We start from the raw sequence: 18244 nt of genomic DNA, 5'->3' as shown, positions 1-18244 counted from the left end.
GCGGAGGCGAAACCTTAGAATATCAAGGATATTCAAATAATAAGGAGAAGCGGATGACGGGGATGGCCAGTGGTACTTTTGAACCCTGCTGAACCGTTGTTTTGGTGAGCAGCGTACGCGTTCATGAAGCAAGAATGAAACCATGTCGGATAACTTGCTTTCATGTGCAGTGTGTATTTAAGGGGCAGATGATCGTCAGTGGTTGCATATGTAGGATGTCGATGATCGTCTGTTATGCAGCAAACCCAACCACTCAAATTCCAAATCATGTTTCATATTCGAAGTTTGACAAGTAGGTCGAGGGCTATACAAAAAGGCCAGTGATGAATAGTCTTCTGGAAGTTAGAAACAGTATAATGTCATCGGATAATTTGAATGGCAAAATTCGATTTAGCCAGGGCTGATGGTGCCCAAGGCCCCGCCGGATGATATCAAAGTCGACTAAGCGATAGGGTTACTGCCTATTCCGGCAATGCCCACCCAGCTACGAGTCAAGATCTCTATTAACATCCTCCGTATCTGACCGCTCAGCTGCGTTGTCAAATTCCATAGTCTAGGCCAAACGGTGTGTTTGGACAAGTCTTCGGAATTCACAGTTGACGTGATCCACGCCATGATTTTGAATGGATCGACCGACCCACCTACCCTCGAAGTCGGGCAAATGCTATACGCGCAAGCCCTCAGTAAGGGCGCGGTGGATCAGGGCCGATGATCCACCGCGCCGTGCAAAAATCTTCAAAATCTTATCAAGTTGTGGATCCTCCTATACCTTTGCCACGACACCTTGTGGTGCTTTATCATATGCCCTGGATTCTGGTTTCCGATAAAACATATATAGCCCATCATCGCTCAGCTACAGTGGCGATACTTTGTAGCTTGTCGGAAAATTCTTATACTGCACAAGGGAAAGCTGATTGTCTCAGTCCTTGTTATTTAGATCGCTAGTTAATTTCTTTTCTACCGGACATTACTTGGAAAAAAGAATAAAAGGCAAACCGAGTCACCCTAGACATCCACCTCGCGGAGGTGTAGCTGTTAAGATGCAACCAGGGCAACATCAAGAACCTAACTCGACCACGGTTGACGATGTAAATGTCCCAACGGTCCCCACCATTCACAACGATGGCTTCGATTCCGCTCCGCTGTCTACTAGATCCTCGTTCTCATTTCATAACAGAACGGCCTCGACTCCTGCCACGGGCGCGCAGACGCCAGATCCTCTCCTGGGACCCAAGCCTGTCAATAACGAGGATCTGCTGAAAAAGCTACCAACGACGATTACCCAGGCGGCTGAGAGTGGAGATGAGTATGAATTGGGCGAGAAGAGAGGTCGAGCAGCAGCCATTGATGGGTTGCATAACCGGAGACCATCCGCCATCCCTGGCCGTGATATGGCAGATGAATCGGCATCGCCACCCCCAAAGCCATCGCAAGGACGTCCTCCCGAAATACCAAGCTTTACAGCAGAAATTGTACTCGTCCTTGTCTGCTCGGCAGGTCTAATGCTCTTTTCGTTCTTGCTTGGAAACATGTTGGTCGTTCAACTGGAGCTGAAGAAAGCTCTGGGAATTGGAAGTACCTCGCTCCCATGGCTCGTAGGGGCCTACGCTTGCTCAAACGGGGTGTCTGTTGTTGTGTCAGGCTCTCTATTGGACTTGACTCCACCTCGTCGAGCCATCGTGGGCGCATTTGCATGGCTTACTATCTGGAACGTTGTTGGTGCTTTTTCTCTTGATCCGTCACGAGAGGTTTTATTTTTCGTTGTAAGAGCAATGCAGGGACTTGCTATTGGTGTTCTGGTTTCTGGCTCAATGAGCGTTCTTGGGCGCCTCTATAGCCCTGGCATCCGCAAGAATCGCGTCTTTGCTGCTATCAGCGCCACGGCTCCGTTAGGATTCAGCTTGGGGGCCATTGAAGGTGGTCTTCTCCACGGAAACCTTCCCTGGATATTCGGTGTGAATGCCATTATCACTGGCTTGTGCGCTGTCGCTGCCTTCTTCTCGATTCCTCCTCTTCGTCCAGTTGCCGACGTGGAAGGCACAGAAGCACCCACTCTACGTCAGTTCGATTATATTGGAGCCCTGTTTGCCATTGCGGGCTGTGTCTGTCTCCTATTTGGTTTGACCCAAGGCTCAGTTACCAAATGGTCGGTATATACGTGCGTGTTAGTGGCGCTAGGCATCGCTTTTCTTATTTGTCTGTTCGTCGCGGAACGATACGTGGCACGGCCATTGATTCCCAGTCGGCTATGGCGGACGAAAGGCTTTACACCTCTCATGGTGGCCTACTTTCTAGGATTCGGTTCATTTTTCGGGGCATGGCAGTTCTATGCAATTCAGTTTTGGTTGAGAATCCAGCATGCGACACCTATTGCGGTGGCACTGTACCACATCCCGAATGCGGTTGTCGGCATCATCGCGACTTTCATCGTCAGTCGCATCCTGCATCTAGTTCCCGGTCATTACATCTATATCGTCTCCATGTTTGCATTCACCCTCGGACCGGCATTCTTCCTTCCGCAAACTCCAAATACGATCTACTGGGCCTTGTCTTTTCCCGGCATAGCCCTCGTAACGTTCGGACCGGATATGGCTTTCGCCGCTGCCTCCATCTTCATCACGAGCAATGTTCCTCGATCCTATCAAGGAAGTGCAGCCAGTCTATTGGTCACAAATCAAAACCTCTCCTCTGCGATCATTACAAGTATTGCCGACGCGATCGGGGCAAAAGTCGACCAGGGTCCAGATGGGGACGTAGGCCTGACAGGACTTCGGGCCATTTGGTGGTTTGCATTGGCATGCCAGTTACTAGCTGCGCTGGTAACTGTTGTCTGGGTGAGAATCCCAAAGGAGGAGGAAAAGGAGCACGTCACTTGATACTTGCTACGGGTCAGCTTCCTTCGCATAAAATTGTTTTTCTTTTCTTCCATTTAGAGTACACGATATATCCCCATGTTATAGATTTTCCTTCACGACAGGTATGACAAGTTGCTTTGAATTTACTAGTACTTAATAGATCTGCCACCATTAATGGATATGCATATTACTTTCCCCAAGCAAACATGCACACATTCTTCAAACTGAATGGATCGTCATTAATTATGTGTCGATCACCCGCGTAGATGAGACTCTCAAAAATAGGGCACAGGGTTCAGGATTCCTGCCTTACCCGAAAATTAGTATATGCATAGATTTTCATTAACACCACCGAAAGGTGCAAAGAAAAAAGAAAAACAACCCAGCACCAAGCTAAGAGAAGATTCTTCACAGGCTAATAAAATCTCGGCCCTCTCAGACCAACCTCCAGCTGACGGTTAATTTCTGACCGCTAATCCACGAATTCACGTTCCCCCTCAGAAATACCCGAGTGGTCAAACTCAACATACGGAGTAAAGGCGGAGAAAAAGCAGAGATCAAAACCGTGTAGAAAGCGGATACGATCCAATACCCACTGGGAAGATTCTAACACGCCACGTTTATTCCCGAACATGATCGCGCGGTATGTTCTCCTTTCTCGGCATCCCGAGGTCGGAATTACCGATTTGGGTTATCTCTACCGTATCCTAGCCTGCATGTATGTTCGGGGTGCTGTGCCCATGCATGATGGTGGTGTAGAGAGTTATTCTCTGGGATTTTTTCGATTATGAATAGGGAGAAATTCACTACTATCATCGTAAACTTCCGTTGGCAAGATCTGTCCGAAAAGCTTAATTTAGGCTTATACGAAGCATAATGAGGAACTGACGTATGGTCAAAACCTTCAATAGAGCTTTAAATAGCTGCACTATATTCGAGGTAAATGAATCTTGAACCGTTAGATGAGTTCCCTTGGTTAGTCTTGGACAGCTTGTATTACTGCTGATCTTATTGAGCTTATTTATAGCTAGAAACTTAGTCTTGCTTTCCACATTAGCTTCCTGTCATCTGGAGCGGATGGATATCTTATGAATCCTCTTCCCCTGGTGTTATTTCTACTATTCTCCATATATTATTGATATCTACGGTCGGTATTTTTTAAGACTTTATTCATGTCTTGCGTATCTCATTGATTCATGATATATAGTTATCTTTGACTTCTGTCATCGACCGGCTTTCAAGATGCTAAACTCTCTCGCCCTGTTTATATGTTAATTGTGCTACCCTCTGCCTTACAATGATATATCCTTAGTTGGACTACGGTATTAAGCGGTGTGTTGTGTAGAAAGACAGGGTATGTGTAGAAACTCATATGCCATGTTGAAAAAGCAGCACTTGAATATGAACTACATTATCCTGTTTTCATTGCGTTATCGTTGAAGTGTGCGTATGTTTTAACGAAGTACAAACCTAAAAGATGTTTGGCGATGTTTCGCACACTGTGCAATCATGACCTTGCTGTCTTCGTTGTAGTCTTGGTCGGACCTCTTTTTCTTGCTTTCGTTTGCTTCCTACTCATTCAGCATTCCCATACTCATCCAGCAACTACAGTCTACAGCCATGCTCACCATCTCACTGATGTCTTCACCATAGACTAAGTCACAAAATTGTCATTCTAGCATGCAACCGATACTGTCGCTTTCTAACGTCTATCTCTTTTGTTTCTGGTAGACTTCAAGTACGACCACGAATCTCCCTGGTAGGGGCAGGGAGAGGCATAATGGCAGCAGTCTTGTGATAAAAGTCCATTACCATTACCATATATGTCCCGAGTCCTAATACTCTGCCATCGTCAGTTAAAAGCGGATCCGTTATAGGCTGAGATTAGGACTATGGACGCTGACACTAGGCTAGACGTGAGTTAGAATGACATATTTTGCCCATGGGAAGGAAATAGCACATATTCTGCATAAAGATCGCAATACTGCATACCCTCGGCTCCTCGGTTGTTAAATTGCGGCCCAGCAAGTCTGGTATATTATTTAGAGCTTCGGGGAAAGCGGGCCCCCCAGATTATCCTATGTTCCCACCTGGGACGCACAAACGCTCCAGATGTCCATGCGCATGTCCAACAGCCTGGTTGGAAAAGAGTCTAGGCTACGGGCTGGATGTGAGTTTGTACCCGCCCAAGAGACTGCTAATCTCCGACAATATTCATCTTCGCCTCGACTCCGCGCGAAACATCCCCCACACTAATTTCCAGTCCATTACCAGTCGGCGTACTGTCGAGATACTGGAACTATAATAGGGCCAATACCACCAGGGACGGGGATGTGTCGTTTTCTGGTAATACTAGATGGCTAGCAATTAGCGGGGTATACATACTTCACTCGTCGAAGTTTATATCCGACCCGCAAATCGAACCGCAGACCCGTTATATTCCGCTCTCATTCCGCTGTGAACCCGGTACGGCGGAAACTAGAGCGGAAGTGATTATAAGACTTGGGACCTGCACAAATAAGAACAAGATTAAGCTTCAGATCAAATAACCATGTTTAATGGTTAGTATAATCTGTATAGATTGTCTTATTGTCGATCTGTGTACTGCTTGTTGCTGGATAGACCGATTATCACTGAGAATCCTGCTATAGGATGGCTCTGAATCCTGCTGATGGCTACGGGGCTCCTTGTCCCCATTGCAGCAAATATCCTAATAGTGAGTATTGAATACATTTAAACGTTTGTGTAGTAGAAACGTTCGAAGGTGACAGTATGTATCTTAGATTAGGGTTTGGCGGGATCTTGAAGGATTCTAAGTTGTGACGTCCTTCCTCGGCTTGGTCCCGCATTAACCGAACCCGAGTTACGAGATGCGAGCGGGTGGGACATTCGGGAATTACATGATTGAGGACTCAAATTGAGTTTCTCACATAGCATGTTGCGGGGACGGAGGGGCTTAATCGAGCATCTAGGCTCATGAGGGAAGAGGTGGTAGAGAACCGTGCACTTGAACTACCGACAATTAAGCTCTCGGCCATATGGAAATCCTTTCTGGGTATTGAGAATCAACATGCAACTATTGGTGCTCCACTTGATAGTAGATCCCTGAAAGACTGAGGGAACTCGCCACCATCAAATGTATCCTTCTGAATATTCCGATTCGATTCCGCTCTTTCTTTCGCCACTTGGGGCCGATCTCGAATGTGCTGTTTGCTAAGACAAGAAACTGGTTCTATTCTAACAGCAAGCAATTACTCATACATTCATGGAAGGATAAAATAGACTTCTTGGCTTCGCAAAATGCAATCCGTCGCCCCCTGGTTCAAGAACACATGGCAGGATCTATAACCCCTGCTGCAGCGTATATGCTGAACGTGGGGAAGGCTCAACTATCGATAACTCTAATTAAGCTCTCGCCCATTCAAATACCTCGAATACAGCTCAAAATTGAGCTATCCCCGCATTTCTCTCCGCGATACCCGCATAAAGCGGATCCGTATTGACTAGACCGGCATGCAGGTCGGCATTGACCATACAGGGGTCTTAGGATGATGTAGCTTAAAGCAAGAAATATGGGGTAAGCTTAGGGATAAGCCAGGTATATATAGGTTTACTGTGGACTCAACATTGCTTAAACCACAGCAATTTCCAAGGTCAAGTCATCGCCCGTTTCACATCCCTAATTATGTCCAGTGGTGATATCAGTGAGAAACATGACATCGACACTCTTCGGCCAATTCGAACAGCCGAGAGTGTCTTTCTTCCTGTCTCCCGTGATGTATTTGAAAAGCTTTACTTGAGCCCCAAGCATCCCTCGGTGAAAGGTGACTTGCGTAAGCAAGTAGGTAATCCTACTCCAATATCGCTTATCGGGTTTCTGGTATCTGCCACCCCAAATGCCTTTATAACGATGGGCATCAGGGGAAGTGGCGAGAGTGGTGCCGCGATACTGTGAGTACATTATAGTCTATTAGACCACTTCCTTCAGATGCTCACAGCGGCACAGACCCGTGTTTATTTTCTTTGGGGGGATGATACAAATTCTCGGCGGTATTGGGGAATGGGTTATCGGGAACACATTTTCATGCGCCTTATTCTTTACCTACGGTACGTATCGCAGATTTCCAGTCATGCGGATGCCCACAATTAACATTATCAAGGCACGTTCTGGATAGTACAAGGGACAGGTCTCATGCCCCTATTTGCAACAGGGCTTCACTACTCATCGACCGGCAACGCACTAGAGGGAATGCAAACTCCATCTTATAACGCTACCGTTGGTATGTACAATCGCGCAACTTTCATAGAGGCTGTAGTATCGGTCACTAACCAGTTATACCCTTAGGGTTTTACTACATTGCCTTGACGATTCTCACATTTGTATACACAATATGTTCCATCCGAACCAACATCTGCCTTTTTACCGCTCTTTTCCTCCTCGTTATCACCTTTGCTTTATTCGCAGCCACCTACTTCCAGTTAGCGCTGGGGGAAGTTGCTCTTGCTGCTCGACTTCAGATGGTGTGTTCATTCCCCCTTCTCCAATCTATAATGCTATTTTTTATCTAATATACTGTATACGCAGGCGGCGGGTGCATTCAGTCTCGCTTTGGTCGTGCCAGTCTGGCATATCTTCATAGCGCAAATGCTGGAGGCAGTGGACTTTCCGATTGCGATACCAGTGGGCGATTTGAGTACAGTTATATTGGGAAGAAGTCAGAAGATCCAGATGCGGGCGGAAGAATAGCCTGGAACCTTTTTGTTGTGAAATCTTGAGGACTTGAGTGGTGTGACTGTCGGAGGGTCGAGCTAACAAGTATGACATACCAATGAATGTACTGGGAATATCGAGAAATCGCAGCGCTTGGGTGATATTCTCCTGTTCAAGTTTATTCGTCCTCACACTTGGCAGTGTACGTGTTATCCTCTGGGGGTATTTTCTCGGGTCCGTCGGGAAAATAATCCATATTTATGATCTACGGAAAGTACAAAGACGTCACATGGTCAAAGAAGCCCTGTCATCTAAATTAAGTATACACTCAATTAAGCTATGGACAAATATTAGAATAAAGGTTCAACGGCCTGGTCCCAAAACGTAGGATATTAACATGTACATCTCCAGGTAATGAAAGATGATATGGAAGGTCAAGTGTTCACGGTGAGAGATACGCTGATACAAGGGTATATGTCAAGATAGCCTTCCATCCATGTCAATAGTCCATCGCGATTAAACAAACGACTACCATGGACATTTAAGCACGAATAGCGAAGGGTCCAGCAGCATTGAAAAGAGTAGGCATCTGGGGAGCATCGTTCAAGCTAGTAGAGAGACGGAGATACCAAACGCTGTCGTCCGCAACGGTGCCGAGCTGCTCCTGAGACGGGATGGTGATCGTGACAGCACCGTCCTGCTCAGGGATATCCTTCTTGATGAAAAGTTCTTTGTCGAAATGGATAGTGTCAAGGTTTCTAACAGGGTTGTTGTAGAGATAGATAGAATAACCCGCTCCCTTATACTGGGTCAGAGACTCGCAGTTCTTGGAGTTGCGGTTGAACTTGATGTTGATCTCAGCGCCGGGAGCGACGGTCGAGTTGTCGGGGATGCCTTGGAAGACGTTGACACAGTTGTAGTCGCGCTTGCCCCAGGCTATAATCTATCTTAGTTATCCTGTTGGGGAAGTGAGATGGAACGATATCACTGACGTTGGTTCTTGTCGAACGCAGCGGCACTAACGGCCAGGAGGGCAGTAGAAATAGCAGCAGAGATCTTCATTTTGGCTGGGAGGCTGGGAGTCAATGGATCTTCTCTTCGTGGTAGAGTTTGAGTTAATCAATTTTAGAAGGGAAGTTTAAGTGTACTTATACTTCTGGGGCCGCATCCCCAAATTAAGGCAACAAAATCGGGGGCAACCCTCGCGTAGAGCTGGGGACTGCTCTCATGACATCAGACGTTGGGGGCAAAGGGTTAATTGGTTATGTCTCAGGATATTTATTGACGAGGAGACGATGTGGATTCTTTCTGGACTTGGCACATCAATAACGGTCGATCATTACCCCATATATCTGCCTCGGGCATCTCGGAATCGAAATGTCTCACTCGTATACTCCGTAGGCCCTGCCCAGGAGTCGAGCCTTCAATAATCGTTTCGCATGGTAAAAGCCATGTCGCTCAGCTTTCGGAAGTAGTAGTCTAAATATAGCTTCTTCTCGATCGGACATAGAAAACACACTCACAAGAGCGATGGATCGTGTGATTTATGCAGCCGTCGTATTAGCGCCACCAAGGGTCGGTTAGCTGAAGAGATAATTTGTCGTGTTTTGGACAGTAACAACTGAGTCAATTGTAACTGTGTCCGAACTCCAATCATTTCTAATAAAGTCTTGAATAGTCAGCCTACCAAAATACACACCACTAGGCTTCGAGACACACAAAATGGAAATCGGGGCGCACTCGGGTTTGGACATGTGCATATAGCCACCACATTGCCACCTCGTGTTATAGCCTTGGCCCGTTCGAAAGTGTCCATCAACTCCTGACATAGGACAGGGTTTTCGCATGAAGAACGAGCCAAATCTAGCAATTATGGTGGCCGAGTATAAGTCTTGCCAAGTGACTTTAGCATATAGTTTCTGTGATGTTTTACTTTGATGTGCTGGCAGACGGACTTCAGCTCCACATTCTTTATTATGGGCTGGGCGAGGGAGTCCGGAGTGAATTAGTGCATCTTAGGAAGGCTCTGCGGGTCAGAAGCGAGAGACAGGACCAGAAGGGTCAGTGAATACGTGATCGGTGAATAACATAGTGAATATGCAAGTGTGGTGCGGTGAAAAACAGAATATTCTTTTTGTTTTAGAGAATCGTTCAAACAGTTTTATCTCGATTCTAGGGCAGGAAGAGCAATAATGTACTGTCTGCTAGTTGAATAGTGAGGCATGTTGGATGTATGTAATAGGCGTCTACTATCAGAAATATTCCTACCACCAACCTAATTCTCTCGAAGAAACAGAGAACTGAGAAAGTATCCATCCAAACCAGTCACCAGAACCACCAATGAGATATGGAATGAATTACCCGTCGAGTGTAGCTTATCAATCAACTGCCACAGTCAACTTGTTTTTTGATGGTAGGAAGATACCTATAACTGTACTCTCTTGGTACTAGACCATGACCCTGCATCCATAGCCTAGACTGCTATTACATTCTACTCATTAAACGCATGTTATGTGGGCTGACTGTCAACGTGTAGTTGAGAAACCATCCAGGACTTGCGCGCGCTCGCCTAGAGAACTCTCCCTCATGTATTGCTAAACTTGGCATTACTGCTTAGTAAATAAATGTAGATTCATAATAAGGCTTAGTTCGGATTTTCACAGATATTAGATGTCCTATATTATCAAGAAGAATTTGACAAGATAGCAGTAGCAAGTCCAAGAAACACCAGATCTTGTAGCAGAAATAGAGGAACAGTCTAAAGCAGGTTCTAATGTATGGTTCTTGCAAGATACAGAAAGGGAAGTCCGGTTACTTAGTTGAAGATGGGTTGTAGATAGATGACGAGCTAGCGGAAAGGGCCGCGGATAAAGTCTCCAATGCATTCCATGGAAAAGTATAAACGTTGGATTAAGTCAATGAGGGTACTAATTTTAAGTGCATACAATGCTTGTATATGTTGATCGAGCGAGAGAAAAATGGAGTCTCAGGGCTACATCCGTAATGTGGCCACAATAATCCATCAATGGGCAAAAGTTGTGTCAACCAGAAATAGACCTATAATAGACCCTCAGCTACAAAGGCATCTTGAGTGTAGTCGAATCAGTTGGTTTTTCAGTCGAAATGATTCATCTCAAAACCAAAATAGCAGCTAAACTTTAGCAACAGTGCAAGACAAGGATATAGTATAGAGAACATGACGAAAACTGCCCTCCTTAGCTCCACGGACCAGATTGGCCACAACATCCTCATGGCTCTTCTTACCTCGACTTCTCATGGGTCCTGGTAGGCTCAGCCGGTCAAATTGTGGTTAAAAGCAGTTGGCAGTTAAGTGTTTCAACGAAAATGTGTAAGACTTTGCGCACCTTTATTAACTACAATAATAATCCATTTTAAGTAATAAGGCACTTTGGCGGAGTGGTTAACGCGATGGCCTGCTATACCCTCTCTGGTGTATCGGTCCAGCCATTCCCTTCGGGGGCGTGAGTTCGAATCTCACAGGTGTCGTTCTTTTTTTAGCTTGACACTTACTTAAGTTACACACTGTTTTGAGTGACATAAGCAGGTAAATGCTAAAACTTTTTTTAATTTGCCTCCCTTTTTGGGACACTGTTGTTCTTACACCAATTTCACAAGAACCTTCACTATTTCTGCCATCGCTTCAGTGTCATATGAATGGTATTCTTCGCAAGACCCCTCACTTTCTCACAAAAATTCGTGTGCCGTCTGAAGGGCTTTTGAGGTCAGACCAGGGAACAGCTTTTTACAAAGGTACCCGATATTGATTCTCTGGAAATTCCTGTGGCCCTTGTAAGGGACTTTGTTCTGTACCAACTCATCACTCCCTGCCAGGATCTGGAGTAACACTGCATGTCTTGGGACGATAACCAAGATAGGATCGAGTATTTCCTCGACAGATTCTAGGTTCTATTTCTGATTTGGGGATGTCTCATAAAATCTTTAACTGTTCAGAGAATTGAGAAAGCACTTTAATTTTAGAAATCTAGGAAATAAGGAAGAATTATTAAACGAAATAAACTCGAAAGGCTGTACTACCAAGGCAGAGAAATATACTTGTAGTGCCTTTATAATAATCGCATTGATAATTGATCCAATATCTGTGTATTTCCCATATATCAGAGTTATAGCGTCTTTTCCATGATAGTCGGGATGCAAAATAGTACTATAAAGTATCAATATTGGGGAGAAGCGGCGAGGTCTCCAGAAACGTGGCCTCGAAGTATCTGAATCCTGCGTGAAGAGGACCTCGACGTCTTCGATATATAGCACCGGGGCCAGCCTAAATTTTTCAAAAATGAGCTTAGACTTCCGGTAGAGATTTCGTGTGTACCTGATTTCGGACTGTCTTTCATCATTCCTTTTCCGTTTTCGTGACTCGCTGCACCTTTAGCATGTCATAACCCATCGTCCAACCTTGGAGCAAGGGTGTGTCTGGGACCAATCCATGCTTGACTGAACCCCTCAGGCAGAGCGACAGAGGTAAAAGCTATCGCCCTTTTTCTCGAGCAGTAGTTTTATGGCCCAATGTGGAGGCGTACTTTTGAAGGGCTCATCGTAGTCGAACCCGATTCGAACCGGAATGGTAGACTCAAGCTAAAGAGAAAGGAAGTGATAGAGAATTTATTCCAATACAAGGGCTAGTCTATAACCTACCTTATCCATGGCAGTGACCAAATGCTCGCATATAGCACTAACACAGGCCCCCAGTTTTTTGTAGCACGATGTACATCCTCTTAGACCAGGTCATCGGAGGCTATGATCGGGCGCAAGGTGGTATAAAAGAGAGTTGACCTTTTGTACCGTATACCCTGACAAACTTTCGACACACGAAACAGCTGCTTCGCTAATAGATGGTTGCGACTGTATCTCCAAATTTAAGCCAGGTTCACGAGGATGTCCGGGATGCAAAATGTCCTCCGCATGCCCGAGATATCTATAGGCATCGGCAAAGCTTTGAAGGCGACACTTACGCCCGCCCTCCTTCGGACCTATGAACAGTACCGGATGGGTAATGGGATGTAACTGGCTATGTTAGCATATGACTGGTGCTTTAAGGGCTATTCGAGGATACCTTTTTAAGATTCTCTTCCTTTATGTATTTCTTGTTCGAGAGTTGTTTTAGTGTTAGTCTGAGAAAGAGATAATATCCGGAGGTGAACCGCTCAGACATGGGGCCGCAGATGAATTTCTGTTCCCATCGTCTCTGGCGCTTCCACGATTCATAGATGTGATCTTGTTTTCATTCTTGATCCCCCTCTCCGGTGTACTTTTACTGATATAAAGTGCCTCGGACGCGCTAGCCACCAAAATGTTGTGTTCTTCGCCTGTCCGGTGGTCGATATACACGTCTGTCCGGTGGAACTCAATAATATCCAACCGATCTTCCCTTGGGAAGACTTTGAATGTGCGATCATGGAGACGGCTCCGTTGTTTTGTATTGCCAATACTGCCAATGAGAGCCATCTGCTGTTCTGTGAGTGTTTCAACTTGGCCAGAGCTGTTTAGGTAAATATTCTCTCTAGGCGGAGACAATCCTTGGCACACTGACGCCGGACGCGATAGTGAATCCGGGGTGATACCTAACAAGCTTTGAGCTGGGCTCGAGTATAGACTCTTACTATTTTTTATATGACAATGCTAGGGCTCTTTACACGCGGTTTGCTTTTCTTGATAAAGGAAATTTTGGGGCTTGACTTTCGTTTTCAGAGGATAGTGGGGTTGTATTTATAGAGAATGTACTCCGTAGGGAGTCGAGTAATATGAAATTCATTGTTCTGTTCTACCGGCGAGCTGTTTCAAAGATGAGCGCCAATAGAACAGCTCGAGGCACTTTGGCGGAGTGGTTAACGCGATGGCCTGCTATGCCCTCGGTATATCAGCCCAGCCATTCCCTTCGGGGGCGTGAGTTCGAATCTCACAGGTGTCGGTTTTTTCTCATTTTTTATTTCTTCCTTACCTAATCTTATTACTTTCTACCTGCCCTACTTCCGTACCCATTCCAAATTGTGCTTGTTGACTGTCTTGAATATCCAGTCAACTGTGTGCTCCTTGGTATGCGCATCTTGGAATTTCCAGTGCATAGCCAGAAAGTCCACAAATTGTTAGTCCATATCCAAAAGGGTCAATGAGACCCAGGATGCATGATCCGAGCCTCATTTCATGCACATCTCTACTCCGTGTAGATTTATTTATACTTGCCCGTGAGAAAGTTACATTGTTCATGAATGTTCTTGTTCCAAAAGTGTATCGTGATAGGATCTCCATCTGGCTGAACTACCACAAGAACATAATTGACACTGCTGATAGAACCAAGGATTGTGAAGATACTGGCAACACCATGACCTAATGTTGGCTTCTTCCAACAATATCGTGATGGCGATGATATCGAGCTTAATTTTTGTTGTAAAGAGTTTAAAAAGCCAATCGTGAAGAAAGAAAGGACCAGTTTCGAGGGAAGATTACCCCCACCCTCCCAAATGCGCATAAAGGGGGTGTTGGCTGCATCCCGGACACCGCTGCACATCTGTCCTTAAAGCCCAACGAGAGAATAAGGCACTAAAACTCTCCATGAGGATGTATGTCAGCGAAAAGAAGGCTTGATATGTACTGCCTATAGCAACCATGTAACCTGAAGGGAAAAAATGATAGAAAGAAAAAAGGGAAAAATTCGACACCTGTGAGATTCGAACTCACGCCCCCGAAGGGAATGGCTGGGCTGATATACCGAGGGCATAGCAGGCCATCGCGTTAACCACTCCGCCAAAGTGCCATATTACTATAAGTGTGCAAAACTTGTGATATATAGACAGAATGTTACTAATTTAAAATCATACCTATAGAAGACGGGTGAATAAGCAGGACTACGTCGACTTTGCTATTATAACTTGTTAATGGTTGCAGCTGCGTGAAGTATAGTCGTGGATAGAATGATATTGTCCAGGTAGTGCAGACGGAGCCATAGCCACTACAACCGACAGCATTGGGTAAGTGCGAATCGGAGATGTATATTTAAGCAGTAGAAGCAGGGTGACATGTTGTATACTATTCATCAAGCAATGATGTCTATCTTCACAGCAAATAGCAAATCCAATATCTGCTCGTATCGTGCCTAAAAAGCATGTCAAATTCTATCATGCTGGGGATAGGTATGACTGAGGAGAACGGATCATCACTGAATATAATGAGTTTCTGATAGTACCTGCAGTGCCATAACTAATGAATCATAAGCGACTATGAGGCGCCTTGGAAGCTTTATCTGTTGTGCATACTCAAGCATAAATATTGTAAGACTCAGAGTGGCACTTGGGCAGCTCAAGTGCGTCCCGGTAATTGTTTGAAGCTCTTGGTGTCAAGAGATAAAATCCTCTCTTTTTGCATAACACAATAATAAACTGTTGCGGACAAGCGCTGACCAAATGCTATCCAATGGTAGATTACTGCGGCATATTGGTAAGGTAGAAAGTCATTCTATAAAGCAAGGCTTATGCTGGTGCCGCAGGTAATTATGAGTGAATTATACCGCGTAGGCTTAGACATCCACGCTCTGCGACAACATATACAAACATAGACCATTGATAGAAGATATAAATTATGTTCAAGTCTTTGGGCAACAAGATCTGTTACCTGCATCCCTATTTACAATTGAATAACATGAGTATATGACCGGCTTGGGCACTTGAGACTAAGGACCAACTGCCGCATAGCGTCACATTTTTATCTGGTGGTCCCAACTAAGTCCGAATTCATCCAACGCTGCTGGTACTGGTTCATAATGCTCTCCATAAAGCTAATTCCTCATTTCACAGGCTTTAAGTAGAGGAAAGCGGCTTCTTCTGCAGGATCTGGGTAAAGGCCTGAAGGGCGGTCTCCGGCTCTGTGTTAATTAGCAATTATGTCGGGCCACGGAAAAGATAAACATTATGCACTTACGGTAATAGGGAACTTCGTGCCCAGCGTCGTATACCGTCAGGAGATGAAAGTTGTCGACAGACTTGAACTGTCCAACCTCCTTTCCATTTACCTTATAGGCCTCGAGGGCCTTGCCCTGAAATTCGTCGTGTCCCGAGAAATCAACTGCGTTGGCCACAGCAATGCTTCCATCGACGTTGCAGATATAGTCTGCTGTGCCTGCCCATACAAGAACGTTGACTCCTGCCTTGATGACCTCAGACAAGTCTGGGAGGGTTGAACGATATTCTACTCAAGTTAGATCCGTGAGCTGGAAACGAATATCAAGATACTGACCATCTCCGGTAGCACCGAATTTCTGACCGGGAGCATCCGCGCATTCTTGGTAGTCCGACCTCGCACCGATTGCTTTCATTATGTCGGGTCTTGCGATGTACTTGGAGTATGTCTCTGGTGGATTGGGGTCGTTGGATGGCTCTCGCACATCATACACATCAAAGTCACCACCAGCTTGCATGATTGGATTCTCGACGCTCTCTCCGCACACTGAGCCAGCATTCTGGCAGTCCTCATTTGTTTGAGTCTGCTGGCATTTCTGAACAGCTGGGAGACATTCAGACTCGTAAGCCTCCAGAAGCTTGTCTTTCAATGACTCATCGATGAGTTGTCTGTAGGTGTTGTTGTATGCGAATGTAATGTAAGCCTTCTCTTGCAGCGTCGAGTCGAACATGCCATTATTGATTCCCAGAGCAACCAAATTGACTTTTTCACCTTTCTGACTACCTGCTTCAATAGCATTATTCTGGTCCAGGATATACGAAGCGAAACCGGGGCCATAGTGACCGCCGTATGACTTGCTCAGTCAGTAATTCCAGTGCCCACACGCTTTGATTGAATCTCTCACCTCGGTGAAAATGCCAAAGTCGCGGCTTTCGTACTGTGGGAAATGCTCATAGAAAGCCTGGAGAAACTTCCAAACATATGGAGCAGCAGTCCACGTGCTATTAACAGGGTTATCTCCATACGAAAAGCCTACACCGATAGGCTGGTCAATGTATAGCATATTGGCAAAGTTGTTCCAGCTATGTTCGTTCAAGGATGGAGTATCCTCGCCGTTGACGAAGTGGCAGGGTCCATGCTCCTGGAACAATCCGATCATGGAAGAGCAGCCGGGGCCGCCGTTGAACCAGGCAGAGAGCGGCGCCTGTTGCGGGTTGTTGCGACTCTCGAAGAACCTGACCATCCGGTCAGATGTTTCCATAACTGGGACATGGATAAGGAGGACCCATACCAAAAGAACATGTTCTGGTTCTCTCCTACACTTAAGTAGCCACTGTACTGATTCACGCCTTTCGTAGTCTCACAAATACCGGAGTTGTTGACATATTCCAACCTAGCACCAGTAGCAGCATGTTCAAAGACGTTGTAAGTCACTCCGCCTTTCCTAACGTGGGACGCTGTTGTTCCTATTTTGGCACCTTTGGGCAGCGCCTGGACGCTTCCTGCAAGTGCCAATGGTAACAACCACGCGGTGCTTGAAAACCACATCCTCACAGGCAGGATAAGAGGGCTTGGGGCAAACTAATAAACAACGAGGAGGTTGGTAGTTAGTTTCTCTCGTCACACCGGAAGGAGAATTTTAGGCCTGGGAATGTCTGGTTTATATACATGGGAGGCGACACTCAGATGCTTCAATGCCCGCTCGCGACTGAAGAGGGGAATGAGACATCACTATCAACGGGCTAAAGCTCCGTTGAGAGTTGCCTACTGGGCGAAGATCAATCCTTGGCGGAAAGCTTCATTCCAGTTGGATAGAAAAGGATGCATGATTATGTTACATCGTGGCCTTAGAGCAGCCAACATAAACTGTTCTTTAACGATCAACGGGCGGCTTGTTCCTGGGGATATTTCCCAAAGGGGTAATTTCGCTGCCGATTATGGTGGAGTTCCTGAAAGTCCTCATCCGAATGGACAACCCATGTCCCCTTTAATTGACTTAGTCCCCTGTAGATCTCCAGTCAAGCCGTCGGGGGTCCGACCTTAATCGTTCCTCTTTAATTTGGGGCCTTCTGCAATTCATCTAATGTATGACGATATCGACAGGGCGCGCAGATAAATCAGTTGATGTGCTACTCGTTTACCCGCGGCATTGGGGTCAACATTGCTGCTGAACACCATTCTTAAGTGCCTTACTGTTCGATAAATGCATGTATCTTCGCGGCTCACCCCCAAATATCCCGACTTAAATTAGGTATGAAAACACTCAGGTGGGATACTGGTGCTGTAAGTCTTCGTCATGCGATGCTCACAAGTTTTTCGACACGCTTCTCGAGTATCACTCGCAACACAGTAATCTGTACCTATACCATTAGTGTCACGCGATACCTTGTGAAAAGAATCCTAACTGTCAGGAACATCTGACAATCCCATAGTTGGCTTATTATTATCCTTGCACTTCATTGTGTAAAAACGGGCCTACACGGCAATGTCCGGTGGCGCTGTTACCCAATAAGAAAACCTGCAGCAGGAACTTATCTAATAGTAGTATAATTCTCCAAGACACCAATACTATTGTTCATGAGAACGAAGGGTAGAACTTGTGACTGTTTCTCTGAAAATGACAAGCCGAAACAGTTAGTCATCGCGAGGGTCTTTTTTGCAAGAGAATAGTGAGGCTATAATAATCAAAACATAAAAACGTTCAATAACCATTGAGCCAAGTGGTCGAGCGGTAACTCGATCAACCTCA

General features: G+C 45.7%; 3 protein-coding genes and 3 non-coding genes across 6 annotated transcripts; 3 read left to right on the top strand and 3 right to left on the bottom strand.

Moving 5' to 3' along the window:
• Nucleotides 1-1040: 1040 nt before the first annotated feature.
• Nucleotides 1041-2876, top strand: AO090012000710 (uncharacterized protein; the record flags this gene model as incomplete). The annotated part of the gene is made up of 1 exon (XM_001727627.3): nt 1041-2876. The coding sequence occupies one exon, from the start codon at nt 1041-1043 to the stop codon at nt 2874-2876; it is 1836 nt and encodes a 611-aa protein (XP_001727679.1).
• Nucleotides 2877-8107: 5231 nt separating this feature from the next.
• On the bottom strand, nt 8108-8628 carry AO090012000708 (uncharacterized protein; the record flags this gene model as incomplete). The annotated part of the gene is made up of 2 exons (XM_001727626.3): nt 8108-8502; nt 8559-8628. The coding sequence occupies 2 exons, from the start codon at nt 8626-8628 to the stop codon at nt 8108-8110; spliced, it is 465 nt and encodes a 154-aa protein (XP_001727678.1).
• Nucleotides 8629-10969: 2341 nt separating this feature from the next.
• On the top strand, nt 10970-11073 carry AO090012t00024. The gene has a single exon. It is a non-coding gene; the product is annotated as a tRNA-Ser (tRNA).
• Nucleotides 11074-13412: 2339 nt separating this feature from the next.
• Nucleotides 13413-13513, top strand: AO090012t00023. Its single transcript has one exon. It is a non-coding gene; the product is annotated as a tRNA-Ser (tRNA).
• Nucleotides 13514-14255: 742 nt separating this feature from the next.
• Nucleotides 14256-14356, bottom strand: AO090012t00022. The gene has a single exon. It is a non-coding gene; the product is annotated as a tRNA-Ser (tRNA).
• Nucleotides 14357-15395: 1039 nt separating this feature from the next.
• Nucleotides 15396-17043, bottom strand: cp6 (putative carboxypeptidase S1; the record flags this gene model as incomplete). The annotated part of the gene is made up of 5 exons (XM_001727625.3): nt 15396-15460; nt 15517-15783; nt 15832-16348; nt 16400-16730; nt 16787-17043. 5 exons carry the CDS (start codon nt 17041-17043, stop codon nt 15396-15398), a joined length of 1437 nt encoding a protein of 478 aa, XP_001727677.1.
• Between the last annotated feature and the right edge of the window lie 1201 nt (nt 17044-18244).

Source organism: Aspergillus oryzae, chromosome 4, assembly GCF_000184455.2.
Source record: "Aspergillus oryzae RIB40 DNA, chromosome 4".
Lineage (NCBI taxonomy): Eukaryota > Fungi > Ascomycota > Eurotiomycetes > Eurotiales > Aspergillaceae > Aspergillus > Aspergillus oryzae.
This window is presented reverse-complemented; position numbering and strand designations above follow the sequence as displayed.